The following is a 19791-nucleotide window of genomic DNA, read 5'->3' on the forward strand; positions in this document are numbered from 1 at the left end:
AAGTTCCACCGTAATGACCAAAATTAAACCACATTGGTGAAGTAGGCTTCATCAAAAAATATTGTATTCCTAAAAATTACATTTAATGTAAGCCACTAACTGCAGATTGAACATTAGCACTGTATAATGCAAGTAATGATTCAATTAAAATGTGTTGCACATAAGTTAATTGGAAGTACACAAAGAAATGTTTTTAACTTAAGTTCGGTACAACTATACTGTACCTAGGCAGTAATTTGTTTTTCCGAGTACCACTAGGGGAAGCACGCCTACCACACTTGAGAATCAATTTAAAAAGTTGTACTTGTTTAGACGTGCATCGTGCACATGGGCGGTTTTCTTTCTTGTGCTGTCTGAGAAAACGAGGCAAGAATTTGCAATGCCACCTGCAGGAGACGCTGTCGATGTCACAGGTGCAGGAGGTCATGTGCCAGTTCAAGAAGACAATCTTTTTGACAAGGAATATAGGAAGAATCAAGACCAATCTACACCACGCCGCCTTAAAAGGCATCGGACGCAATTAGATATGCTGACAACAACAATGGAGGACGGGCCCTCTTACCTTTTAACATTTTCCAAGATGCCAAGACTGGAACATGCAGTTATTTTTGCCATTTCTAGCCATGCATCCTCAAGTTATCACTTTTTGTTTTCCTTTGAACCACTCATTCAAGCCTCATTTAAGACCTTGGAGGATAAGTAATGTGGAATTGAAGGAAACTTGACATTTCACTTTTTATCCTAAAGGTAACCTCTTTACATGTCTTTGTTTGGGCCTTCTTGAATTAATGCCTGAAAAGCAGAGATTTGACATTAGAATGACTTTCCCCAAAATGTTGACTGCACAGCAAAAAAAACAAAAAACAGGCTGCTGCAAGTGAAGACAGTGGCACACATTTTTTTTTTTTTTTCTTCCGAGACATGTAGTTGCGAGCGGAGGTGGTGGTACGCAGTGTAAAAGTTGTTATTTGTTGCCCAGTCACATCTGAACGGAAACGGTTTTGTTTGATAGAAACCATTAGCCATGTCTGAGTATCTCCATCTAAACATTAAGTGAGGGCAAAACTAAAAGACAACTTTCAAATCACTTTTATTGACCGTCATTTAGAAAACAGAGTTAAAACCGACAACAAATAAATCAAACGGGAATCCACGAGGAACAGTAAACATCTGCACTAGAACATGTTAATGCATGTTTTACATACAGCATTGGACAAGACACAATGTTGAGTCGAAGGGGAAAAAGTGCCTCTGTATTTATTAATGTTACTTCAGATGTTGCAGCAGGGAAGGCACTGATAACGTTTTAGCATTTGGGACACTCAAATGTTTGTACAGGAGCGCAGCACAAAGTGGTTTGTAACAAAAACAAACGACGACAAGATGCTGGTCTTGCATGATTTATGCCAACTATGCTACCCAAAACAACTAAATTCGACCCAGAGGGGAGTCTTGAAGCACTCAACAATAAGTTAAATCAAAGGATTGACAAACTTTACTTAATGGGGGAAATTAGCGTTGGGTTAATTGAGCCCATAACCAGCATGTATGCTATGCTAATCTTAGCAGGATATTAAAACTTTTATTTTTAAGTTAACAAAAAAAAAAATAATTAAGGCGACGGAGGGAAGCCTTGAGGCACGCCGAACGAAAAATTAGACTTAGGCATTGGCATTTGACTAAATTTCCTTGATCCACTATTAACAGAGCACAACTCCTGGTTTATGCCTGGACTGACCACCCAACTAAGCTTAGCATAGCGTAGCATAAAACCAGCACTATGTTCGATTAACAGTTAATTTTCCAAATTATTAGATTAACCACGTTTTGACAAAAGACCACAGACTATTTGTCACAACTGCCATCTAGGTCCCCTTTATTTTTTGGTTAATTTTGTAACCTTCAAAATATGTTTAGGCTAACCAAGGTGTGGGTGTCAAGTGTCAAACACCTATAGAAGGTTCAAAAGTTAAACCAAAAGGGAACATAGAGGGGAGCCTTGAGGCACCACGCATGACAAATAGGTGGTGGGCATTTGAAAAATTGTGCTTAATCTATAATTAGGAAAATTCATGCTCAATTGATCAAGCCTAACCCAGGATTTATGCTAAAATAAGCTCACCTTACCGTGGTAGTGTTTTTTTTTTCCCCTCTAGCTGCTGAGCTGCCTTTTTACTGTCAATACATTATCTAAACAAGTGTAGTAGTTTAGCAATTTTGCATTGAAAATTGCAACCGCCTATCCCGCTCACTAGTGCGCCTTCGTAACAGATGCAACAACATTGCCACCGGTCATTCCTGAGACTTCACAATCATGACAAGACAAGCCGACATTGGCGTATATAGTAGGAGACGAAGCACGCAAATGTAACTAAATGTAGAAACAGTGTCTTTACGGCAATGAACACCAGTTATTGTTACTTAAATAAACAAAATCACTATAAATTGCCATCCAAAAAAATAACAAGTGCCCCGAAATCCCATAATTCCCTTTAGAAATGCATAAATACAACAAAATAATGAGGATTCTTCTTTTGCTTACCCAGATATTTCCTCATGTCACCTCCCAACAACATCCCTTGTATTATTATCATTAAGATTATGAGTATCAGTTCAGAAAGCACATCCCCAAGTGCTAAGGGAGTGAGCAGCACACGTGTGGGGAGTTAAACGCGGTTAATGGCGGAGAGGGAAACGCCGGGTCGGGGTAGGGGGACATGCGAGCGGCCGCCACCTCAGATGGTCTGATAGCCAGCATGGCTCCTCCTCCTGCCGATGAGGTAGGCCACCAGCACGATGAGGACCAGACCGGCCAGGGCCGCCCCGACCACGATGGCGATCAGCATGTTGTCTTCATCCAGCTGGCACTCCTCGGCTAAGGGAGAGCGGGGAACGCAAACGGGAGCATTGCAAAACACTTGTGCAGAAAACGGTCACTTGCTCGAGACGGTTTACCCGTGCCAAACTGGTTGCCGGTGAGGCCGAAGGGCTGAACCTGCAACTGGAAGGTGTTGATGGAAAAGGACTGGACCACGTCGAGAGTCTGCTCCTCACGGCACATGTAGGAGTAGCCCAAGGTTCCGCGGAGGTAGTCCAGGCTGCCATTACTTGCTGAGAAGGGCTCTAATACAGGACCGAGGACAGTTTTACCACTACAGTGGTACTTTGGAACACAAATTTACTTGTATTATCAAATGCACATTCATCAAAACCAACTAATCCCTTCCAGGCACCAAAAAAACTACCACATTAGTGTTATGTTATTTTTTTTATAAAATCAATTTTAAATTAAAAAAAAAAGCACTACTGCTTTTTTTTTTTTTTTTTTTTTTTTTTAAACATTCAATTGCTGCAGCTATTGAATGTTAATATAATTATTATATCAATTATTCATACAATTTAAAAAAATTATTCATAGGGCTGCAATAAACGATTGTTTTTTTTGACGATCAATGTATCGGATAAAACTTTGATTCCTTTATATAAAAAAACTGCACACTCTTTCACGAACAGGTTGCTGCATGAAAATGCCAGAGCTCATAATGTAATTATGAATTTTAAAAAAATAAATGTCAAATCGCTTTACAATAGGTCATGGACCCACACATTAAAACACACTTTTGTATGTTTTATAATGACAGTCAAGAAATATTAACTCTGTGCATTATTGTTTTGAATGCAACAATACAATTGATCATTTTTATTATAATTTGGCCTTTTGGCGGCGGCGTTACCAATACGACAAGTACTTAATTGATTTTGATGCTACTTTGTGACAGTGAGAGGTAATTACTGTTTGAGTGGTTCCATGGGTGTACCTAATGTTATGGCCAGAAGACTCACCTTTCATGTCTGGCCAGGCTGCTGACAGTGAAATTGCATTCACGCGGTACTTGTTGGATGTAGTGTTCTGGAGGGAAAAATCAGATGAAGCTCATTACAGTTACCTTTGCTGCCATCTTGTGGCCATTTCATGAAGTACAAGAATCATTTACGCATGTGTGACAAATTTACCAGAGTGAAGACAAAGGTCAAGTTGGTTTTATCGGCATCTACCGAGAGGCGCAGCGTGGCGCTTTCTGCGTCACATGACCCGGAGGTCTTCGTGACGTTGGGCTTGAGGTTGATGACGTCTTGCACCGTCTGCACATGCGAAGATGTAGACGGTCAAGTATTGCGAGACATCCTGATAAACAATGGTGCGTTCAGGTGTGAAGACCTTGTTTACGGAGGCGGAGCTGAAACTGATGTTGAGCTGGAGGCCCATGTGCGCCAGCAAGCACACGCTGCCATTAGTGCCGGTCACCTGGTAGCGCCCTCTCTCCGGTCTGCCGGGGTCCTTGTGCGGCGCAGTGGTGGGCGGCGACATGGTAGCCAAACTCTGGTGAACGGCTAGAGCGGCTACAACCACACCATACATACAGAATCATGATTACAAAAATAAAGTCAAAAAAGTTCCATGAAAATAAAGTTGGCTCTTTTGATAAAATAGGATGGGGGGGGGGTGATCTGTAATTTGAGAAAAATATTACATACTAAAAAGGGTTTCTCCCCTCCCCCCTCCAGAGAAAAGGTTATTTTCACACACACCAATTTCATCCCAGTTTTGGTAAAACCACCGATTTTGGAACATTTGTAAATGAGTCTTTCCCAACTCATCTACCTGCCTGCCAGTGTGACTCTTACCACTCGTTTCTCGGAATCCAGCCCCACACAAAACAACCCATGTGCAATTTGGGACCGTTTCCTGGAGTGCGCACTGAGCAGTGTCGCCCAGCGCGTTTATTAGAAGCATTTTTCAAGTTTGTTGGGCTTACTTATTGAGTGAGACTGTTCAATACGCCACCAGAAAATTCCAAGTGAAAAATAAAGTAAGAAGCAAAGCATGAAAATAACTCCCTCCTTCCTAATCCTGTTTTTGTAAATCATCAAGACTCCTTAATCAAGGAAAAAGTGATGCTTAATCTATCAGCTCAGTTATTTATGTTTAGCTCACATTGCTTTCTCTAGTCATTCTCTATAAAGTGTATTTTGTTAATATTTGGGGGGGGGGGGGGTCTAAAGCAGATAAAATGGATAGAATTTTTTTTTGGGGGGGGGCGTTAAAAATCAGCAGTTTGTACAATTCAGTTTTCGCCAGATCACAAAAAAAAGTGCTGCTGCAAGTTTGGCTAACAGCGGCGTGAAACGTACAACGTGAACATAGTAGCGTCACTAAGCTAACACCACTACGTGCCAAGTTCGACTTTGTTGTAAAACCATTACTAGAAAGATTTTCCTTGAAAAAATAAAATGTCGACAGCCCACATTTGTTTAAGATAATGTTAAATAAAACTAGCTTGCTGGTCACGTGCGTTACGTTTGTGACCTTCCGTACTTGCGTGACGTCGATAGAAACAATGGTTGACCTCGGGGGGGGGAGGAAAAAAATTATCAATTGAACACATACCTAAAATTAGATGCAGGGTAAAAGTCAGACACCGTGTGTGGACACCGCCGGTGGTAGTCATGTTGGTCTCCCAGTCACTGGCGGTCAGATGAGGCTCGAAAATGAACTGAACAACAACTGCAGCAAACAGAGCTAGTAAGCTAACTGTCTCGATGCTAAACTGAGCGTCGAAACTAGAGCACGGGAAAGCGGTTAAAAACCCTCGGCGCTGACTGAAAGACAACAAAACAATGCCCGTGCTTCCGAAAGGCGAGTTAAGCGAGTCAGGTTGTTGCGTTGAGGTCGAGGTCGAGGTTTACGCTGCTGCTGTTGCTGCTCGCCCAAGACTTTGGTGTTTAGTGGAGGATCATGTGACCCCGGTTTATGAAACGCCTCAGACGTCACGTGAATAGAAGCGCCGGCTTCTGATTGGACGAAAGAAACTTGCGCCCACATTTATTTATTACTATTATTTTTAAATCGGAACAATTGGCCCAGCAAGAGCCCACCCAAAACTTGCCTTAGACCACACTATGAATTCGTCTTCAAATTTATTTAGAAAAAATAGTTCCGTTTATTTAAAAGAAATCATGTAATGTGACTAACCCTATGATATATAATTATGACTTAAATTTCAATGTTTTTTTAAGAGTATGGGGCAGAAAATGCCCTGCAAAAACAAAAAAAATCTTACCAAGAATATTTTATTTCTAGTCAAAACTAACTGAGACGCGTCACGTAACTTTTTACGCGTCACGTAAAAAAAATTGTTTTATAAATTGCCAGTGGCGTATAAAAAACTACTTTGTCTACCTCCATCCATCCATCCATTTTCTGAGCCGCTTCTCCTCGCTAGGGTCGCAGGCGTGCTGGAGCCTATCCCAGCTGTCATCGGTCAGGAGGCGGGGTACGCCCTGAACTGGTTGCCAGCCAATCGCAGGGGACATACAAACAACCAACCATTCGCACTCACAGTCACACCTACGGGCAATTTAGAGTCTCCAATTTATGCATGTTTTGGGATGTGGGAGGAAACCGGAGTGCCCGGAGAAAACCCACGCAGGCACGGGGAGAACATGCAAACTCCACACAGGCGGGGCCAGGGATTGAACCCTGGTCCTCAGAACTGTGAGGCTGACTCTCTAACCAGTCACCACCGTGCCGCCACTTTGTCTACCTATTTCAAGTAAAAAATAGCTTGAAACAAAAACTACTAATATAAAATATTATTATTTGTATTTTATGAGTTTGTCAACCATCACCACTGATTTTCTTTTTTGACACGGTCTCCTCATTGACCAATATGACAAGATGAAAGTGGACATAAAAATGCTTTTAGTGTTTTATTATTAATTATTGATACAAATATTACACCACTCGGTGTTATTATCCACCACTTCAGGCAAGTTTCCCAACTTTTATTAATCCAAGGCACATTATTTTACATAAAATAAATAAATGTCATAACGCATCACCAAAGAAAACAGTCAAAAATAGTGGCTACAGTTTATGTACCCTCTACCATCTAGTGGAAGAGAAATTAATTGTCACTATACATTATTTGCATAGAGATGAACAAAGATACATTATTTTTAGCAAATAATTTTGGGACCAATTAATCAAAAATGGATAATTTCTCACAGCACACCTCATTTACTCTCACAGCACGCTAGTTAAGAATCAAATGTTTTAGGCAACAAAACAAAATTCTATACAAGGTGTGTCAGAAAAGTTATAGGACTGGTCTCTCTAAAGATATATTTCAAATCCTAACGTCAAAGCACATGTACATTTCCCCTTTTGAATTAATCCCCTTATGGTCACTTCACCAGACCTCTGTGCCACGCTTTCATGCACCCTTGGGAGGATTCCTCAGGGACCCTTCGTAGCTATGTCGTCACAGTCATGTCATCATCCACGTCTTCCCTTGATGACCCCCTTGAGCCTTGAAAACAGGAAAAATTTCACACGGCGCCAGGTCGGGTGAGTAGGGAGGTTGCTCCAGCATGGCGATGTTCTCGGCCAGGAACTGTGGGATGCTCAAGGCATTGTGACCAGGCGAGTTGTCCTGCCACTATCCTTGCCTCTTCTCACCCACTGAGCGAAGGAAACGCTGCTTTTTAACCATGCACCATTTTGGAAAAAGGCACACGATTAAATAACCCAGAAATTACATTTCAGTTACTGCACTACAAACTGGAAGAATCAGAAGCCTAAATAATTGCAGGACCAAATGTTTGTTTTGGTAGAAAGTGCTAAATAACTAGCACTAATTAAAACATGCTTGCATCTAATTAAAAGTCACCCAAGACAAAACCTTAGTCTAAGGGTCCTTGAACATTTGACACTGTTGTCTTAACTCTCTGCACAACTTATGCCAACCAGCGTGTTCAAAATGGTCACACAGTGGTGTGATCTAGCTAACACGAACTATCACATCTGTAACTTGAACAAACACTAGCTACAGTATCCAGCTAGCATGACGCAGATCGATAAGTCGTGACCTTTGGAACATAAACACTAAATGATCAATTTTGATTATTGACGCTGTCAGATAAGTAGTCATTTAACATTGACGTTTAACATTACTTACGATGAGTAAACTGTTATCTCTGGTGAGTCTGTCAACATGCTACATTCCGAAAACGAAAAAGTAAGCCAATGTCAAAACACTTGAAAATTGTTTAATGATGTTTACAACAAAAAGAACTGTACACTTACAGTAAAAGATTATTTTGTATACGTGTATAAAAACAAAAAATACAGCAGACAAATGCATCAAAATCTACTATGTATCCTGATTCACATACTTAAAACTCCTACAGTCTTTCAGTTCTATGCCGCCATGACTGGAGGCGTTTTAAAAAAATTTTTTTTTAGTATTTTCATTTTTCGGAAGTGTCCCTCAGTGTTTTAAGTCCTAGATAGTAACTCTTTAGATTAAGAGTTCTGTTAGAAAGATTAGACTGCAGAGTCAAAAACAAAAGGGGAGGTGGGAACATTCCTTTAGATTAGCCCAAGTGTCCACTGTGAGTAGTTTTACACAACGCCTTTCAGAAGATACACACAATATATACACGTTTGCTTTTTTTCTCTAATCATTTTCCACTGTATTTTATCTCGATAAAAGCCATGGTCACCTGGGCTGATATCACACAACACATCCAAAAACATACAAAAATACTATGTCTTCAAGCTAGTAAGACAGTTCTGCAATTAGTTCCATGCTGCGACAGAGAGAAATAAAAATGACAAAGAGGAAAGACTATTATTCAGCGCACTTTTTTTTTTTTCTTGTCAGAAATATATCAAAATATACATCTAAACTTTGGAATTACTGAGGCTTGGACTCAAAGCCAGTGCTGGGTTTGTCTCTTAATACACATGCTGCAGGGCCATTAGGAAGAGACAGTTGACAAGAGATATCTTTGGTATCTGCAATTTGTTCACACACACACACACAAAAAAAAGTTTAAAATATTTGGAGTTTTGCTTTGGGATAGATAGCGCTCGTGAGAATTCCCGGCACCTCACTTCGGAGTAAAGCGTTGAGCAAAGTGTCACCAAATGCCCCACCAGGGGATGCATAGTGTCACAGTTGATCAGTCTGTAGTGAGTGAGGGAGGGAGGATGGGTAGGAGGGCCAAGTGTGATGTGTGTTTACAGCAATGAAATCTAGTGGGGTGAGATGCTTCACTTCAGGATTGTAGGCCTATATCCTGGGACGAACACTTTTAAGGAAAAAAAAATATATATTCTAACCAGTCTTTGAGATAAGGAGAGCTGGTGAAACGGGGATTCTAGCAACAGCGCTCAAGACAGACAGACAGATATGGAGTCCTGAGCATGTACAGTGTGCACAGGATTAACCCTCAGTGTGTATTAACAAACATCTCCCAGCTACCACCACAAACAAGTGTCCGTCAAAGAAGCCCTCTCAACCACGCCCCTCCTCCACCTCGCTACCCCAGCCCACCCACAGGCACTGAAAACCACAGCACCAACCAGGGCAGATGGCAGACATTTGTATGCAGTCAAAGCTAATGAACCCCAAAAACGAGTGCTCAAGTGATGAGCGCTGAGGCAGGAGGGTGGGCCACATTCGTGTACAATCAGTTATTAGTCTTTGGTTAATGTTGTTATCATGGGATGTCGCCACCTTGCAAAGGGGGATGGAGGGGAGTTATAAAGCATACACACCAGGTTAGAGTTACAACATAAGCGGGATTGTCAAACTTAAAAAGGGCTAGTAATACAATGAAGGAAAGGTGTGCAAGAAACATTGTTAAAGCAAAACATTCGTGAGTACTGGTGTGCACCTTTCGTGGAGGACGTTTCAAATCATGAATGAGCAGGCTTCTCCGACGACACGTTCATGTTTTTTAAAACATTTTCTTATTAAGTAGGTTAAAGCAGGTTTCACCCAGTTTTGAGTTAGAAATGAGGTATACTGGTGCACCCACGCTTCATCTGTCAACGTAAAAAAACAAAAAAAAACAACAACAAAAATGAACAGAACAAACAACAGCATAGCGGGTCAACTAATGTACCGATCTACCAGGAATCTCCAACGTTAGCAAAATGAAGCGTTGAAGCAAAGCCGGTCGACAAGCTAGTTCGCACTAGCGTCTGAAACCACAAAATGGCATTTGTCACCAACAAGTGAAAATTTACCAATTGACTCGGGATGAGCATTTGACATTTTCTCGATCAACTAGGAAAATAAATGATTAATTGAATTGTTTTTTTTCTTCAAATATTTGTAACGAAAGAAGAAATAGTGGACCTACATTAGAACCTTGCAGCACTCCATAAAGAAAGTTAAATCCAAGCATAAGCATTTGACCAGATTTTTTATTTTTTTTTGATCGAATCTTGGGAAACTGATAATATACACACACACACACATATATATACACACACACACACGTGTATATATATATATATATATATATATACACACACACACACACACACACACACACATATATATATATATATATATATATATACACACACACACACATATATATATATATATATATATATACACACACACACACACACACACACACACACACACACACACACACACACACACACACACACACAGTCCCATCTAAAAGTATTGGAACAGCAAGATCAATTCCTTTGTTTTTGTTGTATACTGAAGACATTTGGGTTTCAGATCAAAAGATGAATACGAGACAAAAGTTCAGTATTCCAGCTTTTATTTCATGGTCTTTACATCTAGATGTGTTAAACAACTCAGCACAGAGCACCTTTGGTTTAAATCTACCCACTTTTCAAGAGAGCAAAGGTATTGGAACATGTGACTGATGGGTGTTTCCAGTTGCTCAGGTGTTGCCTTTTATATTGATTCCTTAAACATTAGATAACTTGTTTTTTGCCTTGGGTTTCACTTGTAAAACTGCATTTGCTGTTAAGCAAACATGAAGACCACAGGGCTGTCTATGGGAGAAAAGCAAACCATTATGAAGCTGAGGGAGGAGGGAAAATCAATCAGAACTATTGCACAAACATCAGGCATAGCCAATACAACAATTTGGAATGTCCTGAAAAAGAAAGAAACTACTGAGCAACAGACATCAAACGGGTCGGCCAAGGGTATCAACAGCAGTTGATGACAGAAACATTGTGACAGCTGTGAAGAAACCCCAGAAGACAACAGTCAGTGACATCACTGCCAACCTCTACAGGGCAGGGGTGAAGGTATCACAATCCACCATTTGAAGAAGACAGAAGAAATACAGGCCATACCACAGGATGCAAACCACTCATCAGCAAAAAGAATCGGAAGGCCAAATTGCATTTTGCAAAGTACAGAGATGACTCACAAAAGTTTTGGAACCAAATTTTATGGACTGATGAGACCAAGATTAAACTCTCAAAGTGATGGAAAGGCCATAGTATAGAGAAAGAAAGGATCTGCTTATGATCTAAAACACACAAGCTCATCTGTGAAGCATGGTGGAGGTAATGTCATGGCATCCAAACTAATCGGGAGAAGCTTCATCATGCAACAAGACAATGACCCAAAACACACTGACAACACAACAAAGGACTTCATCAGGAGGAAAACGTGGAAGGTCTTAGACTGGCCAAGTCAACCACTGGACCGTAACCAAATAGAGCATGCATTTTACCACCTGAACCCCCCCAAAAAACAAAAGAACTGAAAGAGGCTGCAGTAACGGCGTAGAAAAGCATTTCAAACGAAGAATGCAGTCTGTTGAAGTCATGACACAGTTATTGCAAATAAGGGTTCTGCCACCAAATATTAAACATTCACTTTAAATGAGTAATTTAATAATATCTCTTCCAATACTTTTGCTCACTTGAAAAGTGGGTGGCTTTAAACAGAAAGTGGTCTGTCCTGAGCTGTTTAACACATTTAGATGTAAATACCACAAAATAAAAGCTGGAATTCTGAACCTTTGTCTCATATTCATCTTTTGATCTGAAACCCAAATGTCTTCAGTATACAAGAAAAACAAAGGAATGGACCTTGCCGTTCCAATACTTTTTGAGAGAACTGTACACACGCACACAATATATACACACACAGTGGGTACAGAAGGTATTCAGATCCCCTTAAATTTTTCACTTTTATATTGCAGCCGTTTGCTAAAATCATTTAAGTTCATTCTATCATTCAAATGATTTAAGTTCATTCACTAACCCTAACCCCAAATCTGTGCCTTGTCACAATTCTGTGTCTGAGCTCTTCAGGCATTTTCCTTTGACCTCATGATTCTCATTTGCTCTGACATGCACTGTGATCTGTAAGGTCTTATATAGACAAGTGTATGGTTTTCCTAATCAAGTCCAATCAATATAATTAAACACAGCTGGACTCCAATGAAGGTGTAGAACCATCTCAAGGATGATCAGAAGAAATGGACAGCACCCGAGTTCAATATATGAGTGTCACAGCAAAAGGACTGAATACTTATGGCTGTGTGATTTTTTAATTTTTCTTTAATAAATCTGAAAAAAATTCAATAAAATTTTTTTTCTGTCACTATGGGGTGCTGTGTCCATTAATGATGAAAAAATAATGAATTTAAATGATTTTAGGAAATGGCTGCAATATAACAAAGTGAAAAATTTAGGGTCTTTCCGTACCCACTGTATGTCTATGTATATATATACACACACATACACACACACACAGTGCCACCAGAAAGTATTGACACCCCTTCACCTTTTCCACATTTTGCTGTTAGACTTGTGCTAAAGCTGATTTGAGCATAGTTTAAAAAATCTACATAAAATATCCCATAATGACAAAGTAAAAACACTTTTAGAGAGTTGTGAGAATTATTTGAAAATGTAAACATTTAAACACAATAGGTACTGTACATAAGTATTCACTTCCTTGGCTTACTATTTTGTTGCAGCACCTTTGGCAGGAATCACAGCCTCAGTCTTCTTGGGCATTTCTCTACGAGCTTGGCACACCTGTTTTGGAGCATTTTTCTCTGCAGATCCTCTCAAGTCAGGTTGGATGGGCAGCGCCGGTGGACAGCCCTTTTTAGGTCTTTCCAGAGATGTTTCGTTGGATTCTGGCTGGCCCACTCGAGGACATTCACAGGCTGCTCCTGAAGCCACTCCTTTGTTTTCTTGGCTGAGTGCTTTGGGTCATTACCGTGTTGGATGGTGAATCGACGCCCTAGTCTGAGTTCCAGACCACTCTGGAGCAAGTTCTCTTGAAGAATTTCTCTATATTTGGCAGCTGTCATCTTACCCCCAATGCAGACTAGTCGCCCAGTTCCTGCAGCAGAAAAACAGTCCCACAGCATGATGCTGCCACCACCCTGCTTCTCAGTAGGGATAGTCTTAGGCAGGTGATGAGCAGGGCCTCTTCTTTTCCAGATATGACACTTGTAATTCAGGCTAAAAAGTTATATTTGGTTTCATCAGACAAGAGTATTTAGTTTCTGCAGGTCTGAGAATCCTTAAGGTGCCTTTTGGCAAACTCCAAGCAGGCTGCCATGTGCCTTATAGTGAGAAGTGGCTTCTGTCAAGCCGCTCTACCATAAAGGCCTAATTGGTGGAGTGCGTTAGCAATGTTTGACCTTCTGGATGGTTCTAGAACTTAGCACAGGTCGACTCCATTTAAGTTGTAGAAGCATCTCAAGGATGATCAGTTGAAACCAGATGGACCTGAGCTTAAGTTTGAGTGTCATAGCAAAAGGTATGAATACTTATGTACCTATTATGTTTGAATGTTTACATTTTTTATAAATTTACACAAATGTCTGAAAATGTTTGTAGTTTGACATTATGGGATATTTTATGTAGATAGTTTTTAAAGAGAGAAAACTATACTTAAAGATAGTTTTTAAAGAGAGAAAACTATACTTAAATCAGCTTTAAAATAAGCAAAATGTGGAAAACGAAGTGGTGAGAATACTTTCTGGTGGCACTGTACATGTACATACATATATACACAGATACACACACACAGATTTTCCCATTCTTTTGAAATATATATTATATATTTCTGCTTGTAGGCACTACCTCGACTGAACTAAATGGCACACCTCTGCAGGTTGCAGCAAAGAAGTCCACTTTATTTTGCCCCAATTGCTTTAAGACATAGTTGAAAATAGGACTCAACAATCAATTCCAAACATTTAACCAAATTTGTTGATTAAACAATTATGCCCATCCCTAGTCCATACCCAATTTTTGCAGTCAGTTGGGGAAAAACGCACAATAATGGTTTGCAGACTGTGTTTCTAGGCTCTTCAATGCTCAGTCATCCACATACACAGACCTGTTGGAATTATTAGTAAAGCTTTTCTTTCAGGCATTGTCTGAATCACACCTAAAATAATGTGAGCGTCTCACACTCAAAATGCCCTAAGTACACTATTTTGTCAGTGACAATGCACGTGGCAACACTAAGCTAAAACAGACACATTCACACATGCTACAATGCAATCATTTCATCTACGTAACAATAAGGCATAAATGATAACATTTATCGTCTTCGTCAAACCAAGAAAGCCAGTGATCGTGCCCTCTCATATTATACAAATCAGTTAAAGGCATAAAGTAATAAAAATAAAAAAACAAATGATTGTTAAAGACAGCACAGCAAATCAAGTCCAAAATGACTTAAATTAAAACAATATATAAATTTTAAAAAAAAATAAAAATAAAAAAAAGACATCAGTCTCCCCCCTCTAACAACTGGAGGATCTTTGCGTCAGACCGCCGCATCTGCCGGCGGACAGATGCATGTCATTCACTGACACACCCATCGCAGCGTTTTTTTATTTTTTGGTCTTGACATTTTTTTATTTTTATTTTTTTTAAAGGAAGAATTTTTTTAAAAGGAAGAATTAATTAGGAATTTCTTCGGGGTCATAAACACTACATTCAGTCTTAGTAACATAATGCTTCAAATATAAAATAGGAATATCTTACACGTGTTTATATATATATATTTATATGTATAGAATTAAGAAAACATTTCTCTCATTATTAGGTCTTTCCTCAGATAAATATATCAGTAAAATCCTGTGGCGCTGATGGCGTCCGGTTCGTGTCGCAAATGTGCTCGACTCGGTCGCGTGAGTACAAACGACTGGAATCGAACTGGCTTCTATCAGTGCGCGACGGACTCAAAGACACGAGTAGCCATACGCCAGCTGAGCTGTAAAGAGAAAGGCTATTACTTTGGCAAGAATGAGCTCTTCGTCAATCACCATCAAACCGTCGAAGAGAAAAATTAAATAGTAGTACTAGAAAAAGCAGTAGTTGTCCTATTATGTATGGTTCCGATGTAGCAGGATAGTGTGAATGGCGAGCCAGTCCTTACTTATACATTCCACACTGTTCTATACACAGAAATATCTAAAAAGGTGAACCTTATGTTTAAGTGCTGCTGAGGTATATTCAGTCAAAATTAGTCAACGACAGAAAAGTACAAAAGGGATAACTCGCTGCCTACAATCTGACTTCCTCATCACTGCTATTTTGTTAGTCAGAAGCAGCAGAACAGTGATGCCATTTGTGTGGGGTTTAGCTGAATGTGTGGCACATAACAGTACTCAGGCCAAAAGCTGCAGTGACTAATAGAGGACGAGCCAGTCTTTAGGAAAGCTTTGGGGCGCAGCAATGCTAACATGCTGGTTCAAATGGTAGCAATGATCGGATCTACAGTATGTGTTTACTACAGATGGGCATTTGACTAAAATTTGCTTGAAGTATTTATCTTTTTTTTCCCCCCTTCAAATTGTTACAACGTGACAAAATGAGGAGAGTGGACCTTGATCAGAGCCTTGTGGCAGTCCACATAGGTACATCTTGCTTCAAACCACGATTAATCAGCAAACAAACCAGATTCTTCAATTAACTGATTATGCCATGATTGCCGGATTTTTTTGTAACTGATAATCTTTAACGATTTGAAAAATCCTTGTCAGGCCTCAGCTGATGTCAGGTCTTCTTTAAACAAACTAGTTAAGACTCAATCAACCAGTCGTCCATTCAATTTCAATTGCTTCAAGCCACGATTAATCACCAAATTCTTAATTGATTCCACTGCGCATCCCTAGTGTTGACGTAGTGGAGCATTCCAAACTCCAGAGCCAAAAGACCTGCTCTTCACAGGATGTGCTAATGAAGCTATAAAGAAAAACCATAGGCGCAGGCTGTTAAAGCTAGCACTCCATCCGTCCATCTCCAACCGCACCAGATCAAGAAAAGCATTTGTGAACAGTAAGTGCAGTGCTCAGACAAGCACGGCCGTTACTGAAGAAAACCACTTTGGTTCAAGCTGTTGCATTATGGCTGACATATTGGTACACCCCCCCTCCCATCCCCCCAATGGAGTTTTTCCTGCTTCATAGACACCCAAACGCTGTTACTAAAATGGTTAAAATAGAAGCCATCAAATAGCTCTGCGAGCAAACGTTAGGGCGAGGCCCAGCGAAATAAAAATAGGAAACGAGTTTGTCATGTTTCAACACAGCCCTTCCCTCATTATTGGTCAATTGTGCTGCCAATTATAATCCATGAAAGACTTTCCCCCGCCAAAAAAAAATACAAAATCTTTGGAAATGATCGAACTATTGCATTTCTATATTCTGCTGACAAAATGAGGAGAAATTCTGTTCATAAATATATCGACTAGACTACACCGACTACAATTACTTTAACAAATATTTTTGGTATATCTTAAAGTACGCAGTCACTCAAACGACTGCAGACAAAAGGGAAAAGCAAAGGTCATTTCTCCCACAACAGCTCAATCCAGTTTTTTGGTACAGATACTGTGCACAAGTAGATACGACGGTACTACCATTACATAGAAAAAGATCGAAAAAAAACAATTTAGCTAACATCACCATACATTTAGTGTGACGATCACACCCCCTGATAGGTGATCTTAGCCCAGACCGCTGAGCCTTGTGGATCATTTGGTTAGTTAAGGCTCAGCGTCACTGAGCTTTACACAACACACGCAGACGTATGCCCTCCGTATTTAGTCAGTTTCACTCCACGTGTTTTTAAAGCTGTTAAAAGTTTTCAGTCATTTTCCATCACTGTCTACAACCCGCACCATTTTAAACAAGCTTGGAGGCTGTAAAAAGACTGTTTTCAGAAAGAGAAACTTGCAGAGACTCAACGGGTCCCTGCGCTCGTTAAAGCAATGATAACCTTTACATCGGCCAGTTATTACTTGTTTTTAAAGCCTTACAACCACATTTTTAAAGAGACATTGAAGTCTTAACTTATTATAATTGAAAAAAACTACATTAAGAAAAATGCTTAAAACTGATATGATTCATGTCAAGGCTTGTCCCCCCCCCCCCCACCAAAAACAAAAGTAAAGGTGACCCCAGTTAGTGATGTGTAATATGAGGTTAGTATTAAGTATATAGTAAAATCCCCCAAATTTTCTTTTGAAGTCGTTCAGAAAAGATAAGTGAGATTGTGTGAAATGGAAGGACGTATGTACAAAATGTGATGAGCTTGATGGTATGGGGAGGTTTTCTTCCTGGTTCAAAGAACGACAGTCTCCATTTGGCTACTGTTCGAGAAAAAATATCCAAGGATCATAAAGAGAAAGCAAGGAGAACCCAGAAACAAAAAGGTGAAGCACAACCCTTGTTTTTTTTTTTTTTTTTTTGGTGAAAGCAAAAGGAATTAAATAATAATAGATAAAATGGAGCGGATGTGTGTTTGTTAGTGAAGCGCAGAGGCGAAACTCAAATGACCTTGCCTATTTCCTGCGTTGTGTGTGAGGAGACCAGTGCACAGCTCAAGAAACAGGGCATTCATTCCGGATGCAGCCAGACTCACTGCGCCTTGGAGGCAGCGGTAATGGTCGTGGCTTGCACAGGCACGGTGGCCGTGGAGACTTGGTGGTGGGCGTCGGTGGTGAAGTGCAGCCCGCCCGCCCCGGCCGACACCAGGCTGACGGGGTTGCTGGTGAGCAGAGACAGGTTCTGGGGGTTGAGAAAGAGCGGCGTGGTCACCAGGTTGGGCGCACTGCCGCTAGATGCGTTGGCGAACAGCAGGCTGCTGCCGTCCAGTGCCGTTATCGGGATTGTGCCGCTTGATGCCAGGGCTGTGGAGAGACAGGTGGTGAAAAATGACCTACGCTGTCTGGTGACAAACAACAATAGACCTGAATGCGTCTGAGCAGTGGCGTTTCTAAATGGAAAAAGAACACTTATTTACTCAACAGCAAACGAAGAAACTAAGTTGTATTGCGGATTTAAAAAAAAAAAAAAAAAAAAAAAAAAAAAAAAAAAATCTAAATTTGGAGATACATGCTTGTCAATTGGACAGCAAAGTTATACAAATGTTTTTGTAACGGTGGAGCTTATTACTTCCATATGTACAGTAACCGCTTGCCTATTCGTGGTTTGCAATTTCACCTGTGTTTTTTTCTGTGGAACCTATCCCCACTTATTTGATGAAAAATTCAATTTGGAGTTTTTGTGCTCTTTCTGAAATGTCCTATGATGTCTAAAAGACAGAGTTGTCGATCGGTGCCAAGGAACTAGTGCTGAACGATTAATCAAATTTAACCCGACATCGTAATGGAATGCAATTATCAAATCGGAAAGCCTGTGGGGAAAAAAACGTGACATGCGAGTGAGCGTGTCCGATAGGTGTGTGCGCTGTAAAAACGTACAATACGGTTTGGAATTGTATGGTTGTCTTAGGTTTCCCACTCGCCGCTACTGAAGAGTATTTCAGTTGAGTTTTCCTCCAAGGTGGGAGGAAACGCTGCCGCTGTGGGCTCGGCAGAAAGCCTCACCGTGGCTGTTCGACTACCGGCCGGTAGTCGAGCAGCCACGAACGAGTCCCACGTAATTCATCGATAAAGAGAAGACCGCAGGCTGGGGGAGCCTGTCTTATGTCATGCTGGGACCTGGTCGCATCAGAGTGCCCTGTTTTAGGCCTGCCCAAAACACCCAGACAACTGAGGAGGTGAAACCGCTATATCTCAACATTTCATAACTGAATTGTTTTCGGTTTTTGCACGTTTTCAGCACGTTTCCCGACATATTTAGAAACAAAACATTTTAAAATCCCTTAAAGTTCAGGGCAAACTTCTATGAATTGGTTTTAAAGACCCTGTATGAGGGAGCGTAATTTGTGACACAAATCAATTGATTCAATGGGAGAGGGATACGTGACGCTGAATCCTACAGAATATAAACGAAAAAAAAAAAAAAAGGTATCTCCTTGAAGCAGGAGACACCTCGTGTCTATCAGCTGACCTTTTCCCTGGAACTGTTATTTGCATATTCATTGATTTTGTATTTTTAATGAGGCGGGAAGGTGTAGATGTCATTTTAATGAGGTGATTAAACTTCTAGTGGGAAAATCCATCAGACACAAATTACAATTCCGTGCAAGGGTATATTGTCTGTCTGGAGGGGATGTTTAATTTACCTTTTAGTATGCAAGGGAATACATTTATCTCAATAACACTGTAGTTGATTGTCTTTTTCCTTTATGTCATGTACTGTTCATTTGTAAACTGTTTTAATTGATTTGATATTTTATTAATCCATTTAAAGATTTATCAACCGTCGAGACACCCACGAGTAGAAAACCTTTTCATAGGCTATCAAAATGGAATTGTGGCAGTAAAACATCCTTGCGCTGGATTATTATTATTTATTTTTTCATCATACCTTCATGCAGCGTTAATTTTTAAAAATAATTTTCAGAAAGTCGACTTTATAGTTGTAAGAAGAAATCAATGGAAATATTTTGTGGTTGCCCTCTCCGCCTCTGTCATATTTCCATGTCTGTGTTTTGGGACCTGCTGCGCCAAGATGTTTTGCATTTGTATTGAT

At 40.2% G+C, this 19791-nt stretch overlaps 2 protein-coding genes across 7 annotated transcripts in view; both read right to left on the reverse strand.

Moving 5' to 3' along the window:
* Window positions 1-1073: 1073 nt before the first annotated feature.
* On the reverse strand, window positions 1074-5823 carry lamp1b (lysosomal associated membrane protein 1b). Its single transcript, XM_061691800.1, has 6 exons — window positions 5450-5823; window positions 4220-4401; window positions 4015-4143; window positions 3844-3910; window positions 2956-3123; window positions 1074-2875 (listed from the first exon to the last, which is right to left on the reverse strand). Exons 1-6 carry the CDS (start codon window positions 5508-5510, stop codon window positions 2736-2738), a joined length of 747 nt encoding a protein of 248 aa, XP_061547784.1. The 5' UTR covers window positions 5511-5823; the 3' UTR covers window positions 1074-2735.
* Window positions 5824-8092: 2269 nt separating this feature from the next.
* pou2f1b (POU class 2 homeobox 1b) overlaps window positions 8093-19791 on the reverse strand; it is a 31816-nt gene continuing 20117 nt past the window's right edge. For all 6 annotated transcript variants that reach the window (XM_061691344.1, XM_061691343.1, XM_061691342.1 and 3 more), the window contains one exon: window positions 8093-18041. In XM_061691344.1, coding sequence (XP_061547328.1) covers window positions 17770-18041 — 272 coding nt within the window. In that variant the 3' untranslated portion in view covers window positions 8093-17769. The remainder of the gene's footprint in view (window positions 18042-19791) is intronic.

The sequence above is a fragment of the Phycodurus eques genome, chromosome 12 (assembly GCF_024500275.1).
Source record: "Phycodurus eques isolate BA_2022a chromosome 12, UOR_Pequ_1.1, whole genome shotgun sequence".
NCBI lineage: Eukaryota > Metazoa > Chordata > Actinopteri > Syngnathiformes > Syngnathidae > Phycodurus > Phycodurus eques.

What these genes read in the sequence shown, in the direction of transcription:
- lamp1b (XM_061691800.1), bottom strand. Translation starts at nt 5,510, where the DNA reads ATGACTACCACCGGCGGTGTCCACACACGGTGTCTGACTTTTACCCTG. An exon ending in TACCCTGCATCTAATTTTAG is followed by an intron (nt 4,402 to 5,449) that starts GTATGTGTTCAA and finishes GTGTGGTTGTAG; the next exon opens with CCGCTCTAGCCGTTCACCAG. An exon ending in CGGCAACCAGTTTGGCACGG is followed by an intron (nt 2,876 to 2,955) that starts GTAAACCGTCTC and finishes GCTCTCCCTTAG; the next exon opens with CCGAGGAGTGCCAGCTGGAT.